The 25,716-nt window shown below is 53.5% G+C and overlaps 1 protein-coding gene across 1 annotated transcript in view; it reads left to right on the top strand.

Moving 5' to 3' along the window:
- The window catches only part of Pde2a (phosphodiesterase 2A), a 53,205-nt gene that overhangs the window by 10,375 nt on the left and 17,114 nt on the right, over positions 1-25,716 (top strand). The window contains exons 5-8 of the mRNA XM_033763932.1: positions 13,108-13,197; positions 16,558-16,646; positions 24,089-24,198; positions 25,020-25,075. Of these exons, the coding sequence (XP_033619823.1) occupies positions 13,108-13,197; positions 16,558-16,646; positions 24,089-24,198; positions 25,020-25,075 (345 nt within the window). The remainder of the gene's footprint in view (positions 1-13,107; positions 13,198-16,557; positions 16,647-24,088; positions 24,199-25,019; positions 25,076-25,716) is intronic.

Genomic DNA, 25,716 nt, shown 5'->3' with positions numbered 1-25,716 from the left:
TTTTGTTGTTGTTTTGGTACTGGGGATCGAACTCGGGTCCTTGCGCTTGCGAGGCAAGCAGCGGTACCACTGAGCTACATCCTGGGCCCTGTTGTTGTTGTTGAGCTACAGGATTTTTGTTGTCATCGTTGTTGTTGTTGTTGCTGGTGGTGGTGGTATTGGAGGTTCAACTTTGAGCCTTGGGCAACCTAGGCAAATGCTCTAGCACCAGGCTGTGTCTTCAGCTCCATAGGAGTTCTTTATATATTCTGGATATTAACCCCTTGTTAGATATAAATATCAGTATTTTATCTCATTCTGTAGGTTGTTTTCCTGAAGTACTTTAAAGCAAATCCCAGACATGATGTCATTTCATTGAAGGTGGATTATTATTATTACTGTTACTATTCTTATAATTTGATGCTAAGAGGCCTTGTATGGTACTGAAATGTGGTAGTGTGACGAAGCCAGCCTGGAGCCCATATCTGACGCTATGAGATGGTGACACAGTGGCCTTAGCGTGATGTGAGATAGGGAGGAGGTGGGACCCTGAAATGACTGTGTGTCACTGGGTCTGTGAGACCTGCTATCGGAGGTGACAGCGATCCTGTCTGTGTGTCATCCTGGAGCGACAGAGCAGGACACTGCAGGAGAGCAAGAGGGCTGAGGGTGCACTATGGATGATGAGGATGCTTCAGTCAGTCCGGGCCTCAGCTGATGACCGTAGGGGGAAGATGGACAATGTAGAGTGGACAGAGGGACAAAATTGATGTTCTGGTCCAGCTGTGAGCTCCCCTGGAAGGCATCCTTGGGGCAGGGCAAGAACACCACAGGGCGTGCTGCTGGTGCTGAGTAACAGGACTGAATGGTGTCGGGCAGCCCTACCTGGGCTCTGGCTTCAGCACAACATGTTATCTCTGGAACCTCAGTTTCCCCAAGAATCAAATGGAGCTGTCGGCAGGATCACACTAAATAGTGCTTGTAATGAGCGCAGTCCGTGGTGCTAGTAAGCTCTCCATAGTCTCCTGGGAAGCAGCCTCCTGAAGCCCTTGCGCTCCGGGCATCCGGATGACAGCAGCACCCGTGGGAGGACTGACAGTGTACTGAATGACGGAGCCCCCCTACTCCCTACACACCCTCTCTGTCCCTTGCTTAGTGTTGTCAGTGACACCCCCACTCTTTCCTACATCTTCCTCTCCCTGGCTCCTGCTGTCCTCACCCACTGTCAGCCTCCAGCCCAGGCTCCTACAGCCTCATTCAATTAGGCTGATACAATTTGCTCAATAAAAAGCCCCATAATTTGGTTAATCACACCGGCAGGAGATCTGGTCCTGTGGGGAGGGTGGGGAGGCATAGGGGGTCCATACCAAGAGCTGAGGGCACAGGTTGCCACATGCCTGTCTCACAGAGCCCAATGCTTGGCCTCCCTGAACCCAGAGATATAGACCCTGGCTTCCTAGTTTGCTTGTGACTCTGACAGGAGGTCTCTGTTCCTCTCCAGGTCCCTATCTCCCTTTTGGACAATAACATTTGGGTCGGGGCTATTAGGGCTCCCAGCCTGCCTCACTGGTCTTTGCATCCTGGCTCTGGTTAGTTCTCCTCATGACGTCTGCAGGGCCTTCTCCTGGTCTTTGGGGAGGGCTGCAGAGTGGGTCAAGGGGGCAGGGCTCCAGGGGAATTTAAGAGGAAGTGGGTGTCTTCTGACTCTCATTTGGAACATGTCCATCCTAATTCCAGAGACAGAGAGATCTCTGGTCCCGGACTGCACACCCGGAAGTGGGAGCAGGAACAAAGGGAGCTGCCATTTCTCGGTCCCTACAAGACTATTTCTTAACCATTGACAGGGTGGGTGGCACTGACACTGAGCCCACTCTCTTCACCAAGACTTGGACCTCAACTTTGCACCCGCTGAGAAGGGTGGCAGTCACTTCTTTCTAACTTGCACAAAGTGGCTCTGCCCCCTACTGAGAGGCAGTTTAGGAAAGACTTGGATGGCTCCAGTTTAACCTGGGCAGCTTTTTTTGTTTTTTGAGAAACACCACGTAGTCCAGACAAGCTTTGAACTTGCTGTGCAGCTAGGCTTGGACTCAATCTCACAATCTCTTGCCTCCTCCTTTGGAGTGCTGGAATTATAGGAATGTGCCACCATGCTCTGGGGATAGGTCCCATTTTACAGACAAAGAAACAGAGCCTAGGAAAATGAAGAAATTGTCCAATGTGTGTGGTGTATGCCTGGAGACAGAGGGGGCCCAGATCTGGGAAGGTGATGGAGGAGGTGATGGGGGACGATTGGAACACCTAGGTCTCAGTATCCTCAGCCACCTACTCATCCGCTCACTCACAGACAAGAGCAGCCACAGGGGACTCATAGTCCCCTGACTGCCACACCTTAGTGCACACATCAGGCTCACAGATGCCAACAACCCCAGTCACATGTTCATTGGCACAAGTAGTAAAGGACACCCACACATGCAAATGATCACGTACACACGAAGATACAGGACACTTGCATGTTTACGCTTACATGGTCTCCCACAGAAGCACCATCCTTTCACACAGATGTTTTCCTAGGAACCCAAGGGACATATTCTGCTGTGGTCACATGGTGGTCCCTAGGGACACGCCATCATGGACACATGTATTTAGGTCACCAGTAAAACAGGAGCTCCCACAAAGTAAGAAATAAGTTCACTTTTGTTATGGATACTCAGAATTTTGCCATCAGAAAATCACAAAAAGCCATTAGAATTTTTACTTCTAGGATGAAATTTATTTTGAATTACACATAGCATCTGAGGGTCTGATAGAGGGCAGAATCTTTCAGGGCTCTGGACCCCAAAGGGCTGTGCACAGATTCACAGGCACAATCCTACCAGAGCTCTCAGGCTCACGTTCACTGTGTGTTTGCATGGCTCCCAGGCTGCCCTTGGGATGTGAGCAGGGAGGATAGGAGAGGTTCCAGAGAATTCAAATGTTTGTTCTCTGGCTCTTGGGCCCTCTAAAGGAATAGCTTTGGTGCCAGCCTGCCTGCTGGGAGGGGTGGTGGGGTTTGTGAGGAGCCTGATCTGGCCCCAGGAGCCCCACTGGGGCAGCGATGAAGTGACCAAGGCTCATGGCCAGCTTTCCATGGGCTTTCAGGCCCATCACTTCCCATCTCTGGTCTTGGTTCTCTCATCTGAAAAATGGAGGAAAGAGGAGGTGAGACTGGCTGAGCTTTCCACTTGAGACTGAAGTATGTAGAGAGATGCTCAGGTCCTATGGCCAGAACAGAAAACTAGTGCTGGGGAGAGGTCAAGGAGGGGCCAAGAAGGTCCAGGTTCAGGTCAGGGCATAGAGTCCCAGAGCCTGCAATGTAGCCTTCCAACTCTTTCCTGCACAGATGGGGTCCTGGTCCCAGTGCCCACACCTGCTCTGGGCCCCTGGCTTGCTTTGCCCAGAAAAGCCGTGGGGCAGGAGGTGGGGATGAGAGTCAGGGAGCAGGGCTGGGGACTTCTGGGGCATCAGGTCAGGGCTGCACCTAGGAGGACAGGAGAGAAGAGAGGATATCATGGTTCAGGGCAGAGAAAAGGCTTTAGTGGTGAGGGATGAAGAGGTGGAGGGAATAAGATGAAGAGTGGGGCAGAGACCAGCATGCAGAGCCTGGATGGAAAGAGGGAGTAAATGGCAGCATCCCTCATTCCTTCACCCTCCCGGAGATGTCCAGGAGGGCTTTCAAACAACTCCCAGGGGCTGCAAGCTCCCAGCCCTATGGCTCTGTGAGGTGCCATGACAGCCTCATGGGAAGGAGGGGGTACAGTCACAATCGTGCTTGAACAAAGAACTGCTGGGTTGGGGTCGGGGAGCCCAGAGAGGCCCCTGGCCCAGGGAACACAGTGGATGGGAGCCCAGAGACAGGGGCATGCATAAGATGACCCTGCCCAGAAGATTCCTCACCCTAACCCCTGAAAAAGGAGGGCTATTTTTAGGGACAATAAACGTGCTCACACATTCCTGAAGGGGCAGGAGAGGGTAGGGAAGAGGCGGAGTCAGGGATTGAGAGGGTGGGCCGTGCTCCGCCCCCAGCTCCAGTTTTGCCTTCAAGGGCTTCCCCCAGGGGCTTTCCTGGCCGGCCCTGGCTCTCCAGCCTAGTCCCCAGGGACCCCTCCTGGCACTCACATCAGTCCCTCTGTTTCGGAATCAGTTTCTATCCCTGTCTTTCTTTCTTCTACGCCCATTTCCCTCCCTCTCTCGGGATTGGGAAACAGCTGAGCTGGGCCAAATGCTGAGAATGGAGCCAAATACAGTCACGGGATGAAGCAGAGTGAGGCTGTGGGAGACACATACCAGAGAGAAGCAGCAAGACAGGCGACATGGAGAGCCCAGGAGGCTCCCAGAGCACTCGGAGGACCTAGTTAGGGTGAGCCCCCAGGCAAGCAGGCATCCCCACTCTGTGCCTGTTCCCCACCTAGGCCCAGCGTTTGCTCCACCCACCCCCAGGTCTCTCCTTCCTCCTGGCCCTCAGTAGGCCCACATTAACCCTGGGCCAGGCTGGTGCCATTCCGCATCCTCCCATGTGAGCACCATGTCCGGCACAAGGAGAGACAAGAGACCCAGACCCTGGCCTGGGGAAAGACACCTTACCCTAGCTCCACACCTGAGGGGATCAGCCCATCCTCTGGCCAAGGCAAGGTACTAACAGTGCCCCAGAGTTGCACAGTGCTCGGGAGGGAGGTGATTGAGTTGGCCCAAGGGCTGGGCTGGAGCATGGGCCTCTTCCTGTCTCCGGTAGGATCTGTGTGGCCCTTCCCTGCCTCCTCTGGCCTGAGTACACCCTTCAAGTTAAGGACCGAACCCCACCACTCCTAGAGCCTAGAGACTCTGGTTCTGTAGGAAGGATTTCAGGACAGGTCACCAGGTGGGCAGAAAAGCTTTCTGGAGGAGGCGAGGTCACCCACTCACTCTTCTGGAAGAGCCCCTTCATTGTGACCAACAGGTCCCACCCCTTCTGTGCCAGGAGAGGACCCTAAAGCACAAAGGTCCCGGTAGCCTGGAGACACCCCTTGGAAAGGTCACCAGAGCTCTCAAAACAAGACACCCTCACAGGGGTCACAGGACCTGCCCCTCTGCTCACAGATGGCATCTACCCTTCACAGCTTGGCAGCCTTGGGAACTCAGGACTTCACAGATCAGCAAATGTGTACTGACTCCTATGAGGGGCTGAGTGATGCTGGGGTCCTAGAGAGAAACAGGCCACAACCTCTGCCTCTAAGCACCCCCAGTATGATAGGGAGCCAAATGAGAAAGGGTGGCAACATCCTGACATACACAGTTCTGTGCCCAGGAGCATGGCTGATAGGGTCCCAGGAAGAGAGGACAGTGAAGAGAAAGGAGGTCATCATTTATTCCTGTGGCCACTGCCTCCTGAGGGATGTGCCTCTCTTTCCTGAGACTGGTCCAGCTGCTCACTAAGCTCCTGCTCCTCCCCTGCTGGGGCCTCCATGCTTGGCTCGTGGAGGCTGGGTCTTGTTTTGTCCAGCTCCCCACCCACCATGGAGGCCATGTGAGGGTGGAGATAGAAAGCTTCACAGACATTCAGGGTCCTGGAACCAGGGCTGGAGGACCACAACTCACCAAGCCCTCCCTCAGGGCACAGACTCCCAGCCAGGCCCTGTTCCTTGCTTGCTTTCTCTGGGGATGACTGCTCACCCACCTAGCTGCCCTCGCTTCTCTGAGGCCTGACTCTCGATTACGCTGTGTTTGTTCCACCTGCCTCTTTATCACTGCCCCATTGTGCCCAGCTGTGCCCTCAGGGGCCCTAGGCCAGGAGACAGGAGAGGTAGAGGTGGTAGAAGATCAAGATGACTTGGGTGGCGGTGGGGAAGGGGCTGCTGGTGACACGCTCAGGAGACAGGGATGGAGCCACTGTTGATTCTACCACATAGATGAGGAAGATGAAGGTGAGGGTAGTGGGGATGCCCTGAGTGAGCCTGTTAGCTTGATCTAATGTCTAGTGTCTTCCTTACAGGGTCAGGTCCTCCTCCCACCCTCAGCTCCTGCCTCAGTTTTTGTTCCTGTTTCCTGTTCCTGTACCCTTTCCTCCTCTAACTCTGAACCCCAGGATCGGAACTGAGTCAGGCCCCCGGAGAAATGATTGCACCTTCAAATATCCAACCTTGCCTCTAAACTCTGCCTTCCCTCCCTGTTCCTTCCCCTTTCTCGCCCTCGCCTCCATCCTAGCCTGATGGATGGATCCATCGGGGCCTGGGACAGTTGGTAGGAGCGAGAGTAGGCGCTGGGACTGACTGGAGCAGGGCGGGAGGCCCAGCAGGAGCTGGCTGTGGACGTGGGAAGGGAGGTGCTGACGCCAAGGCCAAGCTCACGAGGGAGGCCGGGACACTCACTGGAGGCCTGGGAGAGGCGCAGGTGTATTCTACAGTGCACGTGTCTCCAGCGTGGCTCGGAGGCTGGAGACGCGGCCCTGTTGGAGTAACAACTGAAGCCAGAGTCTGCGAAGACGTGGCAGGGCGGGCAGGAGAGGGGTGGAGTAGATGGGAGAAGGGGAGGGAGGAGGATAAAGCAGGGGGAGGGCTGAGGCTCCCTGTAGGGCTGGGCTCCGGAACTGCAGGTGAGCCTGTGCTCCCTCTTACCACCGGCCCATCTCATTCTCCCCTTCCTTGCCCCTTCCCTCTCTCAGGGTCTTCCCCGTGGTGTCCCTTCAGTGGGCAAAGTGGCATAGACTTGCATTCAGAGGGTTCCCCAAATGAGTGTGGCCACTCCTGCCTGTCCTTACTCCCTTTGCCTATATACTGTCTTGATCAAACAGCACCTCCCAGGGCTATGGGAAGGGGGAGCAGAGAAAGTCAATGGATCTCAAGGTGTGGTTCCTGCAGCATTGTGTCATCCGGAAATGGGGCAGAAACACTGGGTGTGGGGCCCAGCACTCTAGTCTAGCAAGCCCTCAGGTGACTCTGGTGCATGCTACAGTTGGAGAATCACCAGGGACACCTGTAACCACAATCAATGCTTGAGAAAGTTGCCTTCTCTTCCCCAAAGCCTGATTGAAACAAGGCACTGACATCTGAATTAGTCTAGCTCTGACCTGGGTCTCCGTCGTGCCTCCCCTCCAGGTTAGGTCTCCCACTAGTCACCAAGCCTCTTTCCTTTTTGCTCTTCTCCGTGGTCCAGCTCATCCATATCGAGGGGAGGTCTGGGGGTGCAAGATATTTGCACACACAGTGGCTCTTCTGTGAGTATTTCAGGCACAGTGTCTGCCAGAGGCGGCTCCTTGGGCAGGTGGCAGGCGTGGGCGGGCGGGGAGGGAGAAAGGGAGAGAGGAGGAGGAGGAACCGCCTAGTCCTGTTTCCTTGTCTTCTGCCTGGGGGCTGGGCACGCTGGAAGGCTAAGAGGAGCCACAAAGGAAGCCTAGGGGGCTGGGCTCTGGCTGGGGTCTAAGGCTCAGGCAAAGGGGGCTTCTCTAGTCCAAGGAGGGGAGCTATACCAGTCCCTCTAAATGGTAGGCGTATGCTGGGCAGAGAGATGGACAAGTTTTCCTTTGCCTTCTGAGGGAGGGTCTCATTCTCCTGGAAGAGTGGAGAATGTGTATGCTGCCCACCAGAACAGGAGACAGGAAGCAAAAGAGATATAAGTGGCATCTGTGGCTGGCACCCTCGTTTTCTTCATCATGGCCACCTACCTGAGCTCCCCCATTCTGTGGGTGCCCATTTTGGGTCAGATGCTTTTCCCCCAAGTTCCCAAGATGACTGCCTGGAGGTTTGGGAGAAGAGAGGGCAGGACAGACAAGAGTGGGTGGGGGAAAAGTGTTTGTAAAGGGAGAGGGGAGGAGGGGGTGAAGGGAGGGCAGGGACAAGGGGAAAAGTGAGAACCAAGACCTGCCATGTAGAGGTAGAGGATCCCAGTGATGAATGGAACTGTACTGTGTACCTAAAATGTACCAATAAACTCAATGAGAGAGAGAGAAAAAAAGAGTGGGTAGGGGCAGGGGATACACAGGAGAGAGATGGAGAGGGGAGGACAGGCCATCCGGAGGGAGAGCAAGGGTTTGGAGGTAGCAAAGCTGTTGCAACTCAGAGGCCAGACAGGAGGGCAGTGTGTGGCACAGATGAACATCACCTGAGGGAATCATGGAGAGAGGCAGAGAGATCCACACAGAGAGAGTAGAAGAGCCTAGCCCAGAGGGGAGGAAAGAGAAATACAAGCAGAGGAGCCTCGAGAGGAACCTGGCCCTCTGTCATATAGGGCACCTGGCAAAAGTGTAGTTGGAATGGAATGGAATGGACAGTACCAGTGACACAGCTTGAGTGTCAGGGGCGGGGCATTTCACTTCCTCCTTTTTCTTTTTTGTACAGGGGGTTGAACTCTGGTCCTTGCACTTTTGACACTGGGCTAAAACCCTGGCCCCTCTTTCTTTCTTTTTTCTTTCTTTCTTTCTTTCTTTCTTTCTTTCTTTCTTTCTTTCTTTCCTTCTTTCTTTCTTTCTTGTTGTATTGAGGATTGAACCTAAGGCCTTCACACTAAGCTACATCTCAGCTCTTTAAAAAAAATATTTTTTGATACAGGATCTCACTAAACTGCTAAATTCCCCAGGCTGGGCTTGAACTTGTGCTTCTCCTGCCTCAGCCTCCCTGACTCTTGAGCTTGATGTTATTACTTTCTTGCAGGCCAGCAAGAAGGGTTCTGTGAGTTTTCATTCCAGAGCGGGAGGTGTTGGTCTAGGTGCCAGGCAGCAGAGAGAGCAATAGGAGGGACTGTGGCGGTGAGACAGACCTGGCGAGTCTCATGGAGATGAGATGGGAGAGCTGCTTGTGACAATGATCTTGACCCTCAAGAAAGCCACCAATGCTTGTGCTGGTGGCTCTAAATGGGACAGGGTCCAACAGAGACCTTGGGGTCTCTGTTTTCATAATCTTAGGGTTTAAGAAGGAGTTAGAAGTGATCCAGTTCAGACCTTCCACTCTCTCTAAATTAGTGCAGAAATGCCAACCTGGCCCCGTTCAGAGCCCTAGGCCTGGCTTCAGCTGAGCCCTGACTCAGAAGAGATTTCTCTTAGCAGCTGGGAGAAAGACTTGTGTGGGAATGGTTGTGTCTACAGTGCTGATGGCCCTACCTCAGACCACAGAGCGGCCGGGAGAACAGGAAGGCTCCATCCATCCATCTACTCATCCATTCCTTTACCTACCCACCTAATTGTCCATCCACCCACCATCCTCCCATCCATCTATTCACCCATTTTCCCACTCACTCATCCACCCAACAACCACCTGCTCATTAGGCATCTGTCTACCCATTCGCCTGATGTCTATCCATCCACCCATCCACCCATCCACTCACTCAACATCAGTGAATTAAAAAGAAAAACATAGAACTATATAAAGGAAAACTGGAAAGATCCACTTTTACTAATGAGAAAAACCAAAGCTCAGAGGAGGAAAGGGACATGTTTGAGGCCACACAGAACTTCTGTCATCAATCTGGAACAGCACTGGAAATCTCTGTTCTTTTCTACACACCACAGATTCTCCCCTGGGGTCTGGGAAATGACTTGGTTGCTATGCTGATAGCCACACTGGTGTTTGTTCAAAACTCTGCAAGGGCAGGAAATGTGACCTCCTTCACCCCACTCTGAGCTGGGGTTCTGTGTGTGCACATGCCGGAATGCTTGCTTGTGTGTATACAGCTGCATTTCTGTGTGTGCATGTCTGGTAAGGGTGTGTGCACACAGAAATGGGCAGAGATGCACGTGTGGCAATCTTGCATTTGCCTGACATGTGTAGACTGTTTTCTCTCTTCCTTTTATGATTCCTGAGGCTCTAGCCAGGGATAAGCCTGGCTCCCCACCTCTGTTTCCAATTCAGGAATTTTCCCACTTCCTATTTGCAGCTGCTCCCCACCAACTCTTTCCTGAAGCAGCCACTCTACCCCCTTGAACTCTTGGCTTTGGGCTTTGAGCTGTTTTATCTTCTGAGTTGATGCAGAGGAGATGAGGTTGCTTTGAAAACTGGGGAAGATTCATGGAGCAGGTGGCATTTGAGCAAACTATGAAGGCCTCTTGGACAGCAGGTCCTAAGCTGCCCTGTGCAGCTGCAGTTCCTATACCCAACATCCCCTACTACTAGGGTGGACATGCAGAGCTCGGAGGTGGATGGAGGGGTGGATACCAGGCAGAGACCCCTGGACTTCACTGGCCAAGTCTGCATTCAGCCTACTCTGGCCAAAGATATGAAGCCCTTCCTTGCAGCTGCCCCTCAGTTTTCTTTTCCTGCCCCTCACCTTGCCATTATTTTGCCCTTGGCCTAAAAAGTCACAGAAAACTGATCAATGAGAACAAAGGCCAGACAGGCAACCACCAATTCCAGTAAAGGACACTTAAGAGCATCCCCCAATCAATGCAAAGGGCAGGTTGAGGTGCCTACCAATCAGAAGAAAGGACAGGCTCTTCTCTCTAAGCCACCCTGGGGCGGGAGATGGGTGCTGAGCTGGAGCCAGACAGGGGCTGGAGATCCAGGGATTTGGGTTCTGCATCTGGCTGTGTTCTGATAAGCTGGCTGAACACAGATGCATCATTGTTTCTCCCTGAGCCTCAGTTTTCTCATCTATCAAATGGGAACACTAAAACCTGTGGCTTTGAAAAATTTCTCCCCTCTATCAGGCTTACTCCATTGCCTTGGGCCCTCTTTCTCAACTTCCCCAGCACACACGTCAGGTGTCATTGAGGGCAGAGCCTCTCAGGAGTCAGCTTGACAACCCCCTACCTCCAGGCTGCAGTACGTCTACTCCAGCACCATCACTGTCCTGCCATTGAGCCCCAGTCTGGGGAGCCTGGGTCTGGAAGATTATGTTTTGAGATTGCTTGAGACATCGGCTCTTCCTGCTTTGGTCATCAGCGCTGGCTTGGGAAGGCCACAGTTACCTGTGTGGCTGCTGTGTGAGCCCTTGGAGCCCTTGCCTGGGAATCCATGAAGAAGTAGCTGTACTTGTGAGAGCCCATGTACGTGTGTGAGGAGGGTTGGGGTGGGATAAGTGTATCTACGGAGGAGCATGCGGGTGTCCGTGGGGATGTAGAGGTCTGCAGCTGGATGTGTGAACTGTGAAGTGCGGCACCAGAGGGGCAAGGGGGGAAATTGCTCAGTTTGGGGGCCTTGTGGTTTGGAGTCAGCAGCTTCGGATGTCCGAGGGCAGACATCTCTCCATGAGCAAGACGTATCTTCATCCAGGAGCACTGGGAGAGATCAGAGGGAAGCTGGGGGAAGCAGTGGCTAGTCGGAATCGGGGGAGGAGGCCTCTGCTGCCCGCTCCTCCCGGGAGCTCTGCATTGAGTGGGATGGGCGTGGAGGAGGAAACTGTAGCCAAGGAGACCCAGGAATGAAATGTGAAGCTGAAGCCTGGTCACCATGCACGACTCCCTTTGGCAGTTTTTCTGATAAATGGGCATCTGGCTCTTTCTTGTGCACCCTCGGGATGGGGAGCTTGCTCCCTTAGTTTCTCCTGGTGGCCTCTGCCTTTGTAGCATGGCTCTGCTGGGAAGAATGTCCTTTACTCCACTGGATGGATGAAATCCTATTTCACTCCTTTGTAACCCTTGGGTCCCTGAGCTGTCTCAGAGCCACACACTGGTTGTGCGGGAATTTGGAGTCAGAGTGATAACAGAGTCTGCTCTGCTGTAAGTTAAGCTGCCCTAGGTTGTCCGGGCTTAGTTACATGCAAGACTTGGTTTCCAATTCCCTCCTTACCTGGATCACATCGCTGGATGAGGCTCATCTTGTCCTTACTTGGGAAGCAATGAATCCAGGGTAATTGAACCAGATGACAGAAGTGGAGGAACCAGCATCTTCCCTACCTGGGTTAATTGATCTCTATTTCTATAGCCTGCAATTTCAGCATTTTTGTTTTTACCAGCCATGCTTACACTATGTTCTTTCACTCAGATGTGTTGAACTTGTGGTCTACTAAGACTCAGTCTTCTACTGTTTTCATGTGAGCTTGGACTCGTTATATAGCTCAGGCTGGCCTCAAACTCACAATCCCCCTGCCTCAGCCTCCCAAGTGCTGGCATTACAGGTGTGAGCTACTACCCCAGGCTCACTTTTTTTCTGAATACAGATGCAGCCATCTGCAGGGAAGACATCAGAAAGGACTTCCAAGGGCTTAGAGAGAGTGTGGCTGAGTGGATGGTGTGAGTCATGATCTTGCCTTGGCCTTGGATCCCCTGTTCCGTTACCTTTCTCTTTGATCCTCACAGCTCTGGCCAAGTTTGTAAAGCGAGAAGCAGGGACCTTTGTTGTCTCTGTTCCGGCTCTCCAAGGACAGGGCCCAGTTCTGGGATGGGAAGACTGTGAGGCAGTCAAGGCTGCTGTTTCCTTCCCTTCCTCTGGCTACTGGGGTGGCCCAGCTAGGCATTTAGGCTGTCCTGGATCCTTAGTTATAACATGAGACTTAGTGAGACCTCCTCCCTTCTGGGGAGAATTCAGGGTCCTAACTGTAGCAAGCATTCTGCCAAGCACCTAATCTTTGCTGGGCTCTCTTGGAGGTAACTTTAATGCTCAGCTTCATTTTAATTTTCATTATTTGATGCTCAGTTTCATTTTGTCTTTATGTCAGCCAGCTCCTGAGGGTGACAGCCATGTTTGCTCCCAATTTACAGGCAGAAGATTGAGTCTTAGTGACTCACCAGGCACACACTGCTAATACATAGTGAAGCTAGCATTTAATTTTGGGTGGGTTTTTGTTGTTTGCTTATTTTTGGTTTGTTTTAACATAGAGGCTTGAGTTTTTCCTTCTACGCCAGAGTTGTCCTCCATGAAAGGACAACTTGACCTCTTTTACTGTGAGAACTTGTTTAGGTCCCTGTCCCTTCTCTGAGCCTCAGTTTGACTGTGAGGTGAAGGGACTTGGACTTCCTATGGCCCTAATGCTGGTGAACTCTGAGATTCCCAAGTACCTGGCATTTGGGGGTTGGGGAGACACAAGCTTCTGGTCGTCAACCAGAATCTTCTGACTTTGGAAGGCCACAGTTACCTACCCGTGTGGCTGGTTTTGTGTTCAACGAGGGTTTTGTGTTCACAGCCCTCTGGAGCTATGCTGCCACCCTGGCTTGCCCAGCCAAGCTCCTCACTGCCCTTTCCTCTCTTCTAGGATGCTTTGCTGACCCTGGGCTCCGTCATCGATATTGTTGGCCTGCGACGGGCTGCCAAAGAGGCCCTCTCAGCCGTGCTCCCCAGAGTGGTAGGTGCCCATTCTTACCCTGCAAGTCCCACCTACCCCACACCTATGTCCAGCCCTACATGGGACTTGACAACACAGGGTCAAGGAACAGCAGAGGGTCTGCGTGTGTGTCCTGACAGGGCTGGGAGGCTGAGCGCTAAGGCTGAGCCTGGAAGAATGAATTTACATAGGAAGCCTGCAGTGTCTCAGCCAGAAGGGCCTTAAAGGTTAATGGAAAAACAGATGATGGAAGGGATTCACCTAGGATAACAGGATATGGTGGAGTCAGGTGGGTTTTGGAATATGTGCAGCCGGAGAGGTTGAGGGTGGACATGAAGAGCTTCTGAGATGCCGGGCCTGAGAAGGGCTAGAGGGCTCAGCCTTGATGAATGGATCTGCATCGGGCGAAGTGTCCTGTCTGGAGACAGGAGGATGGACAAAGTAACCTTTGGCAACCCCAACCCTTAAGCATCCCTTTGTAACCATCCTAATGCCATGAATGGGGTTGCAGGTATGGGGCAGGTAGAGGGTGGTAACCATAGTCACCTGGGCCCCAAATGTCTAGCTAGGGGAACGGTGTCCCTTTTCAGACCACTCCTCAACTTGACTTCAGTGGCCACTGTTCATCCTTTAGGCAGAAAGGCAAATGAACCAGCTCTGGAGGCCCAAAGCAGCAGGGTCTCAATTGTGCTAGGTAGAGGGACCTAGAGGACTTTGTGTACCTGCAGGGTGGAGTCTGTCCAACCCAAGAGCAGGAAGACTTCCTAGAGAAGGAGATGCCCAAACTGATTCTTAGAGGCCTTGAATGTCCTCTCCCTTACTCTAACCATCAACCAAGGGCAGCTTGTGCTCCAGGAAATGGCAGCCAACTCAGGATGCGACCTTCCCGCCTCAACAGAGCCCATTGTCCCTGAATCTGCATGATGGATGAACTTCAGGGGCCCAGAGAGGGCGGGCACTTCCCTCAAGGTCACACAGCATGACAGGGACAAATGGGATTTGGCACCTAGGCACCGCCATTCCCTCTCCTCAGCTTTGCCTTCCCAAAGCCTCCTAGAAGTTCAGCGCCCAGGAGGGAGGATAATGACTGAGCCTATTGGGTGTGAAATTGGTAGGAAGTGGGTGGTGTATTGGCGCCCCAAAATATATTCTCCCAGAGAGGGATGGGACAGAGGCAACATCTGGCACATCTGGAAAGCGAAGATAGGGGAAGCTAGGAAGTCAGTGTCCAGGGGGCCTTCCCTGAATATCTTGAGGCTGGCTTGGGATTGGGGAGGAGGAGACTCGCGGGGTTTTCACAGGCGTGGTACCCTGTGCTAGTTTAGTGATCCTGCACTGGATTAAGCAGCCCTGAATCTGGGGTGACAATCGTGACCCAAGCCAGGAGGTTCCTGGGAACGCACACTGGCCTACCCAGGAGACCTATAATGAGCTAGGGATGCCCTGACAGAAGGGAGCCCTGGCCTGATTGCGGGTGGGGGGCTGGGGCCCCAGGGAGATGAGGGAGCTGAAGTCACCCTGCCCAGGAAGTAGGGAGCCGGGAAGGGTCCCCCCCCAAGAGGGTGGAGAGCTGCCGGCACCTGGCTTCCTCATCAGCACCCATTGTGCGGGCAGCCCCACATGCAGATGTGCTGATGTGTCTGAAATGGTTCCCTCCCTCTCTCCCATAAACTTGGCTAATTTTAACCCAGAGGGCTGAAAGTGAGGGGGTGGGAGACGCGGGCATCCAGAAGTGAAGTGAAAATCTGTCCCCCTCCACCACTTGGCTCTCTGCCAAGGCTGTGTGTGTGTGCCCCTGGGCAGCTCTGAATCTACTTGCCCCCGATATCGCTGGCCCTCAGGTGCTGAAAGTCATGACAAGGAAGAGGCTGGACATGGGGGAGTTGGACTCTCCGGTGGAATTTTTTATCCCAGAACTGCCACCCAGACCTTCATCCCAGGAGGATGAGGAGGCATCAGACCTTGCTAGGAACTCTTGCTCACCCCCTCAGGCCTGTCATTCCCACTCCATGCCACCTCTGAAGTGGCTCATTGTCTCTGGACAGTGCTGGGGCACCTCCTGGGGGCCTGGCGGGGACAGCCCAGGACAAGGAGGGTGTGGGCAGGACCGGCCCCTCACAGTCACAGGCTCTGCTTCTGCTGAGGGAACACACTGAATTTGGGCCGTCAACACCTAGCACCATGCCACCTCCTCCTGAAGGCCTCCCTGAGGCCCCTCTGGCCTCCCGTGGAGAAAATGACAGAATTGTGCAGCCAGGCTGTGCAGAACAGAGGTCAGGGATCCCTACGGGTCACCAGTTCTGCTTGGAGGGAAGGTGACTTTTTGTCTATGGTTCAGAGAGGGGAGTTACTTCTGCCAAGACATGGCCTGGCACTGAGGCCCTGGCCAGCTCTGGGCCTTCAGGAGGGAGGATCAGAGAACTTCAAGAGCTTTGATCTCACTCTGGGGAGTGATCCTCCCAAAATACTAATAGGCTGATGTCTGGCTGTTGCCACCTCCTCCCCCACTCTCTTTCTGAGGTCCTTCGGGCTCAGCCCTCCTCAGGCCTAGCCAGCCCCTCATGCCTGTCTCCTCACTGTCAGTCCCTAAGTGCTGTGAGCTCTTTACACCTGTGCACATTCGTGGATATGGGCTACTTGGCCTGAGAGCCAATTCTGGGACCCACCCACTCCCCACAGAGTCTAATTCCCACTCAGGTATATGTTGGGGGTCACTTCCTCCAGGAAGCCCTCCAGGACCCCACAGAAGATGGGTGCAGTACCCTCTTTGCACTCCTCTCCTGGACTCAGTCATGAGTCTCACAGGCAGGAGGAAGTCTCCTGGGCCACCCTAAGCTCTGTCCTTGGTGTGGCCCAGAATGGATGCTGAGACACTGCTGAATACCAGAGCCCAGAGCCAGGCAGAGGAGTTTCCCCCAGTGGGTGATTTGCCTGCACCTAAGGCCTTTCAACTCTTTCCCAAGTACCTTGGATTTGGGGTGATTGTTAAGGATTGGCACGTTTGTGGGTTACTATTTGCCTGGAACCTGTTGCAAGCAGAGATGGGTGCTCAGTGTATGAGGGTGTTTTGTCATGTTAGAACAATGGGGGACTCTCAGCACTCTGGAGGGCGAGGAAAGAGGATTGCTGTGAGTTCAAGGACAGCTTGCGCTATATAGTAAATTCAAGGCCAGCCTGAACTACAGAGTCGGACCCTGCCTTAAAAAAGGAAAAAAAAAAAAAAAAAGAAGAGAAAGAATGACGGGGGAGTAGATGCAAACAAGAACCAGCACTCTGCTCCTAAGGGCCTGTGGCTTTGCCCTATAGGCCCCTGTATACATACAGGGATGGGGCAATGGGAGCCTCTCCTTAGGGTCTCACAGGAGGTGCCTTTTGTCCTAGGAGACGGTCTACACCTACTTGCTGGATGGGGAGTCCCGGCTGGTGTGTGAGGACCCTCACCATGAGCTGCCGCAGGAGGGCAAAGTCCGGTAAGCCATTCCCTGCACCCCATTGCCCAGTTGCACAGCCAGGATTCTCAGGGATGGGGCACCTTCTGGGGTCACCTGGTCTGAACTTCCTCTTCCAATCTCGACCCCAGTGTCTCTGCCAGAGTAATTCTTTGGCCAGTTTATTGTCCGCTGCATAAAAGAGGAGAAGCAATGTCTCTTCTTGCACTGGGGAAGTGGAGGGGAATGGAGAAAGTGCCAACTGATAGGTTTTCTCCCCAATTTCGGTGGCTGCTGAGTGGAATCTCAGAAGGCCTGGGCTATGGTATCTGTTGTCAAATTCCAGTACAGTATGACAATCCTTGGGACCACGGAATACAGGGCCTGCAGGAGCGCATGGTGCCAACCCTCTGAGTCTGAGAGCAAGGAGATCAGAGACAGCATCTGATCGAGGGTTCTGGAGACTCACTGCCGGGGTTTAAATCCCAGCTTCCTGTTTACTAGCTGTGTAAATCTGGACAAATTACAGAACCTCTCTGTGCCCCATTTTCCTTGTTTGTGAGATGGTGGTAATAGTGCTTATAGTGTTTCACAGAGGATTGATGGCACTTAATATACGTAAAATATCTAAAACAGCCTGATCCCTGTAATGCCAGCTACACAGGAAGTTGAGGCAGAAGGATCCCAAATTTGAGGCCAGCCTGGGCAACTTAGCAAGACCCTATTAGAAAACAAAATAAAAAGGACTGAGGGCATAGTTTAGTGGTTAGAGTGCTTGCCTAGCACGTATGAGGACTTGGGCTCAAATTCCCAGTACTAGGAAAAAAAGAAAAGAAACAATCCAGCCTGATCCGTAATTATCATTATGACAGTGTATCAGAATGAGAGACTCTAGAAGATGGGCCCAGAGCCCTATGGTCCCCTGGTACCTCTGAGCCCACTGAATTCAGCCCCCGCATTTTCCAGATGGGCCAATGTTGTGAGATGTTCAAGGCCACATACCAAGTGAGACGCAGAGCCAAGTCTGGTGTCCTGGGACATGGGTCTCCTGGCTCCTGGCCGTTCAGGGGACAGTGAGAAGTGGGACTTGTCAACGAGAAAGCATGGAAGGGCAAGACAGCAGGTGGAGAGGAGGCTGGCTCTGGGCACCTGCCATTGTTTTCCAAGAACTGAACAAAGGGCCCCTGTGGGGTCCAGTAGCACTCGGTTGGGAGCTGAGGACAAAGTGGGATGTTCCCAGCAGACAGCTCTGTGTACCCTAGGAGAAGAGGACGTGACTTTTCCAGGCATTCCTGAGGTTGGCCAGCTACTCACAATTTACAGAAGCCATGGAAATAATTCTGCCTGGAGATCCTGGTCTTGTGGTCCGGAGTCTACCGCTCCCAGCCCCTGGAACCCTTATTCTAGGAGGGTGGTCTCTCCTTGGCCCTTCCTCATAGCAGTAGCTGGCTCCTCTCCAACAGCTCAGAGCCTCCTCACCTCCTTTCCCGGCCCTGAGTTGTGTGGGGGTGGGGGTGGGGGAGTATCCAAATGGGCCACACTCTCCCTTCAGCTTCTGGTACCTTCTCCCCTCAAGGACTGTGTGAACAAAGCCAGACTCTCCCTTCTGGCCTCTGAGTTCCATCTATAGGACAATGTGGTAGGACTGGAAGTCCTTCAGAATCTTAAGGAAGAAAATGCTGTAATGTCCCCTTTTCTCCTCAGATCCAGTGCCTCTCATCTGAATTCTAAAGAGCTTTATTACCAGCTCAGCTCTGCCAGGGAGGCCTTGCTGGGAAGGATGCAGAAAGTGGTCTCAGGAGGCAGGAGGGAGCATCCTTGCCCTGCCCCTCTTGCCTGCCGATGCCCCTCAGGCTGTCTACTGCCCTGAAGTGGGGGGTCATCTGCAATGCAGGTATCTTTGAGGGGACTCAGGTCCTTTCTATCTGCAGTCCATTCTGCATCCTCCCTACAATCCCTTCAGACCCAGTGACGCCTCTGAACAAAGAAAAAAAGGCAATCAAAAGCAAATGTACAAATGCAATTAGCCCAAAGCTCGGTGGAGTTGGGTCGTGAATGCCTGCTGGGTACAGGGGTCAGAGGTTCTAGGAGGCTGGGGCAGGGCAGTGAGGAAGGAAGGAAAAAGAGGGGTCAGGGCAGGCACCCACAGGACTGGGAGTGAAGGTTCAGGCCCAGTACTCTCTCTGGAAGCTCTGTCCACCTTTGTGTGGGGCAAATGGGGTCTGCTGGTGAGCCTGCTTTCACTATGAAGGCAGCAAGGCCCCAGAGCTGTCTGGGCCCCCACTCTTGGGCACCCACAGGACAGGGTTTGAGACCTAGGTGTGTGGAAGAGGGAAGAGCACTGGAATGGGAACCGGACAGGCTTGCAATCTAGCCCAGCCCCATCCCTGCCTCGATGTATCCCACCCTAAGGGCCTATGGGCTTAATGAGATCGTAGGTGCATGGCCTTAGCACGGGGCCCGCCACAGAAGCTGCTGGTGGTTACTAGTTGCCCTCCACTTCCAAGTCCAACAAATAATTACCCTCGGGTACTGAGAAAATTATTTTCCTTCTGGACTCAGACATTTTTCTGTGACATGGGTGGGGCTGGTCAGGTTTCTTTTGGTTTAATCCTGTGGCTCTGGTCCTATCAGCGGGTGGAGGCACCTGCCAGTAGGCTGAAGAGTGGTAGGGGAAGGGGAATTCTTCCAGAAAAGCTGGGCCACTGGTAGGCAACAGCAGCCGGTGTGAAGTGGAAGCCGGGTCATAAAGTCAGACAAAGTCCAAAGGAAGGGGCAGGGAATAGACGGGGGGGTGGTACTGGGAAGGGGCAGGTGCAGATGGGCCTCGGTGGGGTGAAGGGCTCCCTTGAGCTCCCCCACTGCTCTGCGGGCTCCCCCAGGCCTGCTTCATCCCCTGCTCCACGGTTCTGCTCTTCTGCCTTCTGGAGGCTTTGCTCCTGCCCTTTGCCCCCTCCTCCAGAATCTTCCCTAGCCTCACCTCAGCCTCAGCCGATGTCACTGCCTTCATGGCCCAGCCAGAGGCCACTTCCAAAAGCCCGCTCTCTGGGTCTCTGGCACCAAGGGAGAGCTAGTCTTGAGGAAAGTGGGCTCCCCAGGGGTGGGTCTGTCCAAGAGGAGTCTTGGGCTTTGGGAGTCAGGAGACCCAGGATGCTAGGAGGACGCATGCTTATCTCTCTGTGCCTTGCTCCACCCTTCTGTGAAGTGATAAGGTTGGATATTCTGATGTCAAAGGCTGATGCTGAATTCTAGGGACTACAAGGGGGTCTCAGGGCTAGAGCGGAGAGAATCTTGGAAGGCTTCACCTCCTCTTCTAGATGCTCCTGCACTACCTTATCTCCCAGCCTATTTCAGTCCCCACCCTGCTGTTTTCCTCTTCTTTTTGTGTCTCCTGCCATCCAAAGCCTCTGATTCCCTACTGCTGAGCGCAGGAAGGTGCCCCAGGGCACTGCTCTACCAGCCCAGGCTGGTGTCTGCCTCTCCTACCATCTGGGGTCCCAGTGCCCAGACTTGTGAAGTTTCTTCCCCAGGCCTGACCTGGTGTCCCCTCTGTGCAGAATCTGACACTGTGGTCTGTCTTGGAGGACACTGGAATTCTTCCTTTCCCATCTCCGATTCTCATATTCTCAGGGAAGAGGAGGGGAATAAAAAGGCTGATTCCTGGTTTGGATCACAATTTGTCTTCAAGAGAGAGATTAAAGGTCAGAGAGAGGTTGATGCTCAGTGAGACTGGGGTGGGGGGGCGCTCAGTGAGAGGCTGGGAGATTAGTGAGGAGACAGACGGCTCAGTGAGGTGGTGGGGGGCCCAGGGGGGCGGGAGGATCAGCCAGGAGGATGGTGTCAGTGATGAGATGGAGCGCAGTGGGGTACAGGGCTCACTACAGGGCTTGGACACGCAGGCTGGGGCTCAGTTGGGTGTGTAGCTCAGTGAGGGGCTGCTAGGGGTTAAGGGGCTGTTAGGAGAAGGGGCCTCATCAGAGACGAAAAACAGAAAGACGCAGGGGTTTGGAGAGGTGGGGGACCTGGGCCCTCTGCTCTTTCCACACTGTTGATCTTACCAGCAGTGCACCTTCCCCTTGATTTTTTCCATTAAACAAATAGTTGTTAAAGGGATGGAACTGTCATAAAACCCCACACCCAATTCCTCCTCTACCCTGTGCCCATCTGTCTTTATCTACACTAGGACAGACCTGACCACCTTGGGACCCAGGGCTGAATCACTGGCCTTCAGCCTGGACAGCTGGCCCTGGGGTATGGATGGTCCCCTACTCAGCCCCCAGCATCTGTCTAGAAGGAGAGGCAGGGAGTAGGGACGGAGGAAGGGAGGGAGGGATTGGAGGGAGGCAGGGCGGGGCACCAAGGCAGGGGGCAAGCCACGAGGGGTCTCTGATCACTAGGCAGGCCCCTGTCTCCGCGCCTTGCCCCCTTGCAGTCTGAGGGATTCTGTGAAGCTTTCAGGAGGTCGGCTGGGCTGTTCGGGGAAGGGTGCAGCTGAGGAAAGGGGGTCTTGGGGATTGGGGATGGAGTGAGGTGATACAGCCTGGCACATCCCTGTCTGGTGCCGTGGTCTGTGCGGGACAGGAGGAAGGCAGGCTGCAGGGGCCAAGGCCTTTGGAAAGTTGAGAATTGTTGGACCACCCAGTGCTTGAGGAGGACCTGGGCCCAGTCTAGGGTGATCTGTACCAGCCTGGCCTCTCTCTTCTTGGTCAGAGCAACTAAGACCATGGGGCCTTCACTGTGACCAGATTTCTGGTGGCAGATTCTCCCTCCAATGAGAACTTTACCCAGTAGGCTGCGTGATGGTCTGAAATCAAACTTGGATGTTACCCTCCCTAGTTCCAACCCCTCCCAGGGCTCCTGCTGCTCCCCAGGGCCCTGGCCTCTACCTTCCTTGCCCTCTACTATCCAGCACAGCAGCCTCTGTGACTGGACCCTTCCAATATGCTTGCATTCTTCTCATCTTTGCACATGCAGTTTTCTTTGCCTGCACATCATTTCCTGTCTGGACGATAGTCCTTCTGGACTGATCATAAGGCCTCTGCTCCAGGAAGCCTTCTCTGACCCCACTCCCATCCTGCCCCTGGGTGGGTTGGGACCTGCTCTTCCTCCCTTTGCCAGAGTCCTTGTCTCCTGACTCAAGTAAGGGTCTACATGTCAATCTCCACATGGTGTTGGGTTCTTCAAGTCCTTGGTCCATCTCCTCTTCATCTCTGCCCTCAGTACTGAATCTGACCAAGAAGGGCCCTATAGAATGGAAGGTTTTATGTAGAATGCTCTTATGAGGACTTTGCTTTGTTTTGTTTTGTTGAGACAAAAGCTGTACTACATAGTCCAGGCTGAACTAAATCCTCCTGCCTCGGCCTCCTGAATGCTGAGGTTACAGGCATGTGCCTCCACGGTACTCTTCCCATGAAGTTTTTAATTTAGAAAATGTCTTCTTGCTCACATATGGAGGATGGGTTTAAGATATTGGATGGAGGCTGGAAGCTCATTGGGGAGGCCTGTGGCAAGGTTCAGGGAGAGGTGTCTCTATTTGATTGAGGCAGTGGCTTAGGAATAGAGTAGTGGACAAAGGTGAGATATGTGGAAGTGATTCACCAGTTGGCTGGGGGAGGTAAGGAAGAGGGAGGGGGCTGGGATAGTTTTCAGACAAGCTGGAAAACACCCAGTGGATGGTTATGCTGCTTCAACAGGGGAAGGGAGTGGAGAGAGCAGGTTCAGGCTGGGGTGCCTGTTGGGCATCTTAGGGACATACAGGGAAAGCCTTTGAGGAGCTGGAGTCTGGAGCTCATGAGTGACAGCTGGAGAATCATAAGCTCTGAGAAGAAGCGAATTTTGTACAGAAGAGAAGAAAGACTGAAGACAGCCGTTTATCTGGGTACAGAGACAGAGAGGCTAAGGTAGCCCAGGTCTAAGAGTAGGAGTGGGGACCGTCAAGGGTCCCCAGGATGAGGCTGCAGGGTTCAGTGACCAGCATCACGGGAACCAGCGCCACCTTGTGGTTTCCGGGTAACCAGATACCCAGATACCCAGATAACCTGAGGCCAAGTACCTGCGTGGGATTTGGCTGGCTGAGGGTCGCACCTGCCTCCATGAAGCCCTGCCTTCATTCATTTAGTCCTCAGGCTCATGCTGCCCTCCTGCCATCCTAGGTCTCTGCTCCTTCCCAGGTTGGTTACGGGTTCTCCAGCCCAGAACTGGAGGGTGGCACTCTAGGAGCTTCAGAGGTGCAGGGTGTGAGGGTTGGAAGGTGGGAGACACTGCAATTCTTGTGGATTCTGAACTGGTTGAAGGAGCCAGGAGGGAACAAGTCTGGTTCAGAGTGCTGTGTTATCTTGAACAAGATGCTAACATCTTTGGTCCTCAGTTTCTCTAGTGGTTGTGACTTCCTGATCTAATGACTTGCAGGCCACCCCTTCCTTTCCTCATCTGACCTGTTTTGATTCCTGCTAGTGACTCCAAATGCATATACCAGAGTAACAGTCCCTTAAGCTTCTCTCCTGTCCAGGTCAGACAGTTGCTATAAACACAGTTATGTGGAGGTGGCATGAGAGACGAGGAAGCCAAGACAATTAATTATCAAGGAGTGACATTTGGTGAAAAATTAGGCTCTTAATCAAGCAGGAAGAGCCAGAGATCTGGGGGAAGGTAGTATTGTGTGGTTGGGCAAGGAGAAAGTCATTCTTTCCACAACCAACCTCTCTTGCCTCGGTGCCCACTCATATGCCAGTCCCCTGCTGGAGGCTCATACCCTGTAGGCCTTTGGGATGGTTCAAGCATAGTGGTTAAGCCTTACTCTGGTGCCAAGTGCTTGGGTTCAAAACCTGGCACTTATTGGCCATGTAACCTTGCACAGTTTACTCAACTTCTTTTTATACTTCAGTGTCTCCGCCTGAAAATAGAGGTGATGACAATTTCTAGCCCATAGACTTGTTAGGAACACTGAGCCATCTGTGGAAGTTGCTTAGACTGTGCATGGGATAGAAGAAAAGCTCTGTGAATGTTAGCTATGGTGACTACCTCTGCAGTCTCTCTGGTGCTCAGAGCCATTGCTTGCTCTACAGTTGTTTTCTGAGGATGGCGATAGGTAGGGTTCTCCTCTCCCCATCCTTGTTCCTCCTGGGAAGCTCAAGAAGGTGAGATCACCTGCCCAAGATCAAGCAGCAGCACAGGCAGGATTTGACCCTTGCAGCCCAAAGTTGAGCCCTGCTGTTGCTTTCTGTGCTCGCGTTGTTGCTAGGGTCTCTGCACTGTGCTCTGTGCACTGCTTTTCCCACATCGGCCGGCAGGAGGCCCCAGAGGCCAGGCTGGCTGGCTGCTCCTCTACCTGAGGGCCAGGAGCTGAACACGTTTTTGTCCACCACCGGGCAGGTCAGCTTGTTCAGATCCTCACATGTGTAGAGTCCACCCCACTGTGTGTCCCCAGACTGGTCTCCCTCCTCTTTGATCCAGGAACTGAGAAGCGGAATATGTCTTCTTTTTAGGGAGGCTGTGATCTCCCGGAAGCGGCTGAGCTGCAATGGGCTGGGCCCCTCGGACCTGCTGGGGAAGCCCTTGGCTCGCATGGTGGCTCCACTGGCTCCTGACACCCAAGGTAAGAGCCGAGAGCCAAGCAGGAGCAGGGAGGGTTGTGGATCTGCTCCCAGGCCATGTCTGTCTTCTACCCATCTTCATCTCTGTCTCCTTTCTCTTGCTCCGTGCCTCCAGCAATCCCTCCTTCTAATTCCCTCTCTGTTGTGCCACTAATCTTCCTAAGCCTCAATTTCCTGACTGTAAGATGGGGTAACAGTTCCTACCTTGAGGGGGCATTTTGAGGAGCAAATAAGATGATGCATGTGAAGGGCCTGGCACCTACTAGGGCTCAGTGGCCGAGGGCTGTGGCTACCATGTGCTTGTGCCTGTTGCCAGATGGGCCTGTAGTTGTTGTCTTATTCTCTATCATTGTCCCCGTTTTTCTTTCTCTTCCTCTCCATGCCCCCTGTCCGCCATGTCTCTTCTGCCTCATGTCTCAGTCTCTCTAGGTCTCTGTCCTCTGTCTCGATGTGGAAAGTGCACAAGACTGGGAGTCAGGAGACCTGACTTGCTGTGTGATCTTGGGCAAGTCACTTCCCCTTTCTGAACCTCAGTTTCCCGATCAGTAGAACAGGGGTGCTCAGCCTTGCTTGCCTCTTTCCCTCCCAGGGCTGCTGGGAGGATCACAAGAAAGTTGTCAAGCAAGGGGGTTTCCTTCTATGTAGGGATCATGGTTAGGGTTGTTTTTGTCACTGGCTCTCTGTCTTCACTGGGCCTCTGGGTCTCTCTGTGTCTTTTGTCCTGGCCTTTGTCTGAGTCTTTGTCTCCCTCCTGGGGTCCCTGCTCGGTGGCCCTGAGCCTCACTGGCCCTGCAGGACTGCCTCATTGCCCTCTTCCCCTCAGTGCTGGTCATACCGCTGGTGAACAAGGAGGCAGGGGTGGTTGCCGCCGTCATCTTGGTAAGAGCCTGCTGGGGCAGTTGAGTTACACGGTGGGATGGTGGGGGCTGTGTGGTGTGTGTGTGTGTATGTGTGTGTGCGCGCGTGTGTGTGTGCGAGTGTGCATGTGTGATGACAGTAGCACACTGGGATGGAGTGAGAGGAAATGGGGGTTGGAGAAGAGTTTGATCCTCCCCCCGCCCCAGTACTGGGTTCCACCTTGAATGGGCAGGAGAAAGCTACCCAAGAATCAGCAGCTTTTTGAGAGATACCCAAGCCCCATCTGGACTCCCTGCCTTACAGAGCTGCAGAAGCCAAGCCCTTGCACATCCAGACTGTCATTTCTTCTTTGGACTCCCGATGGGTGGTTGCGGGCAGAGCCCGAGAAAGCACACCGTGAGGTGGGGCTTGGCTGACTGACTGACACTGAGCAGGGACAAGTAGAGACTGTGGGAAAGCCAGTTAGAGATTGATTTGGGGTGGCTGGAGCTGGGATGCTTGAGGAGAGGTAGACCCCAGGGAGGTACTTCCTCAGAAGACAGGGGACCCAGCCAGGCCCAGATGAGGCAGGGCAGAAGCCAGGCAGCTAGGGGCCCCCTAGCCATGGAGGAGGAAGGGAAGCGCTTCAGTGGGAAGTGGGGGATGTGCTTCAGGGTGGAGCT

This window comes from Fukomys damarensis, unplaced genomic scaffold (genome assembly GCF_012274545.1).
Source record: "Fukomys damarensis isolate Sample0158 unplaced genomic scaffold, DMR_v1.0_HiC HiC_scaffold_16, whole genome shotgun sequence".
Lineage (NCBI taxonomy): Eukaryota > Metazoa > Chordata > Mammalia > Rodentia > Bathyergidae > Fukomys > Fukomys damarensis.
This window is presented reverse-complemented; position numbering and strand designations above follow the sequence as displayed.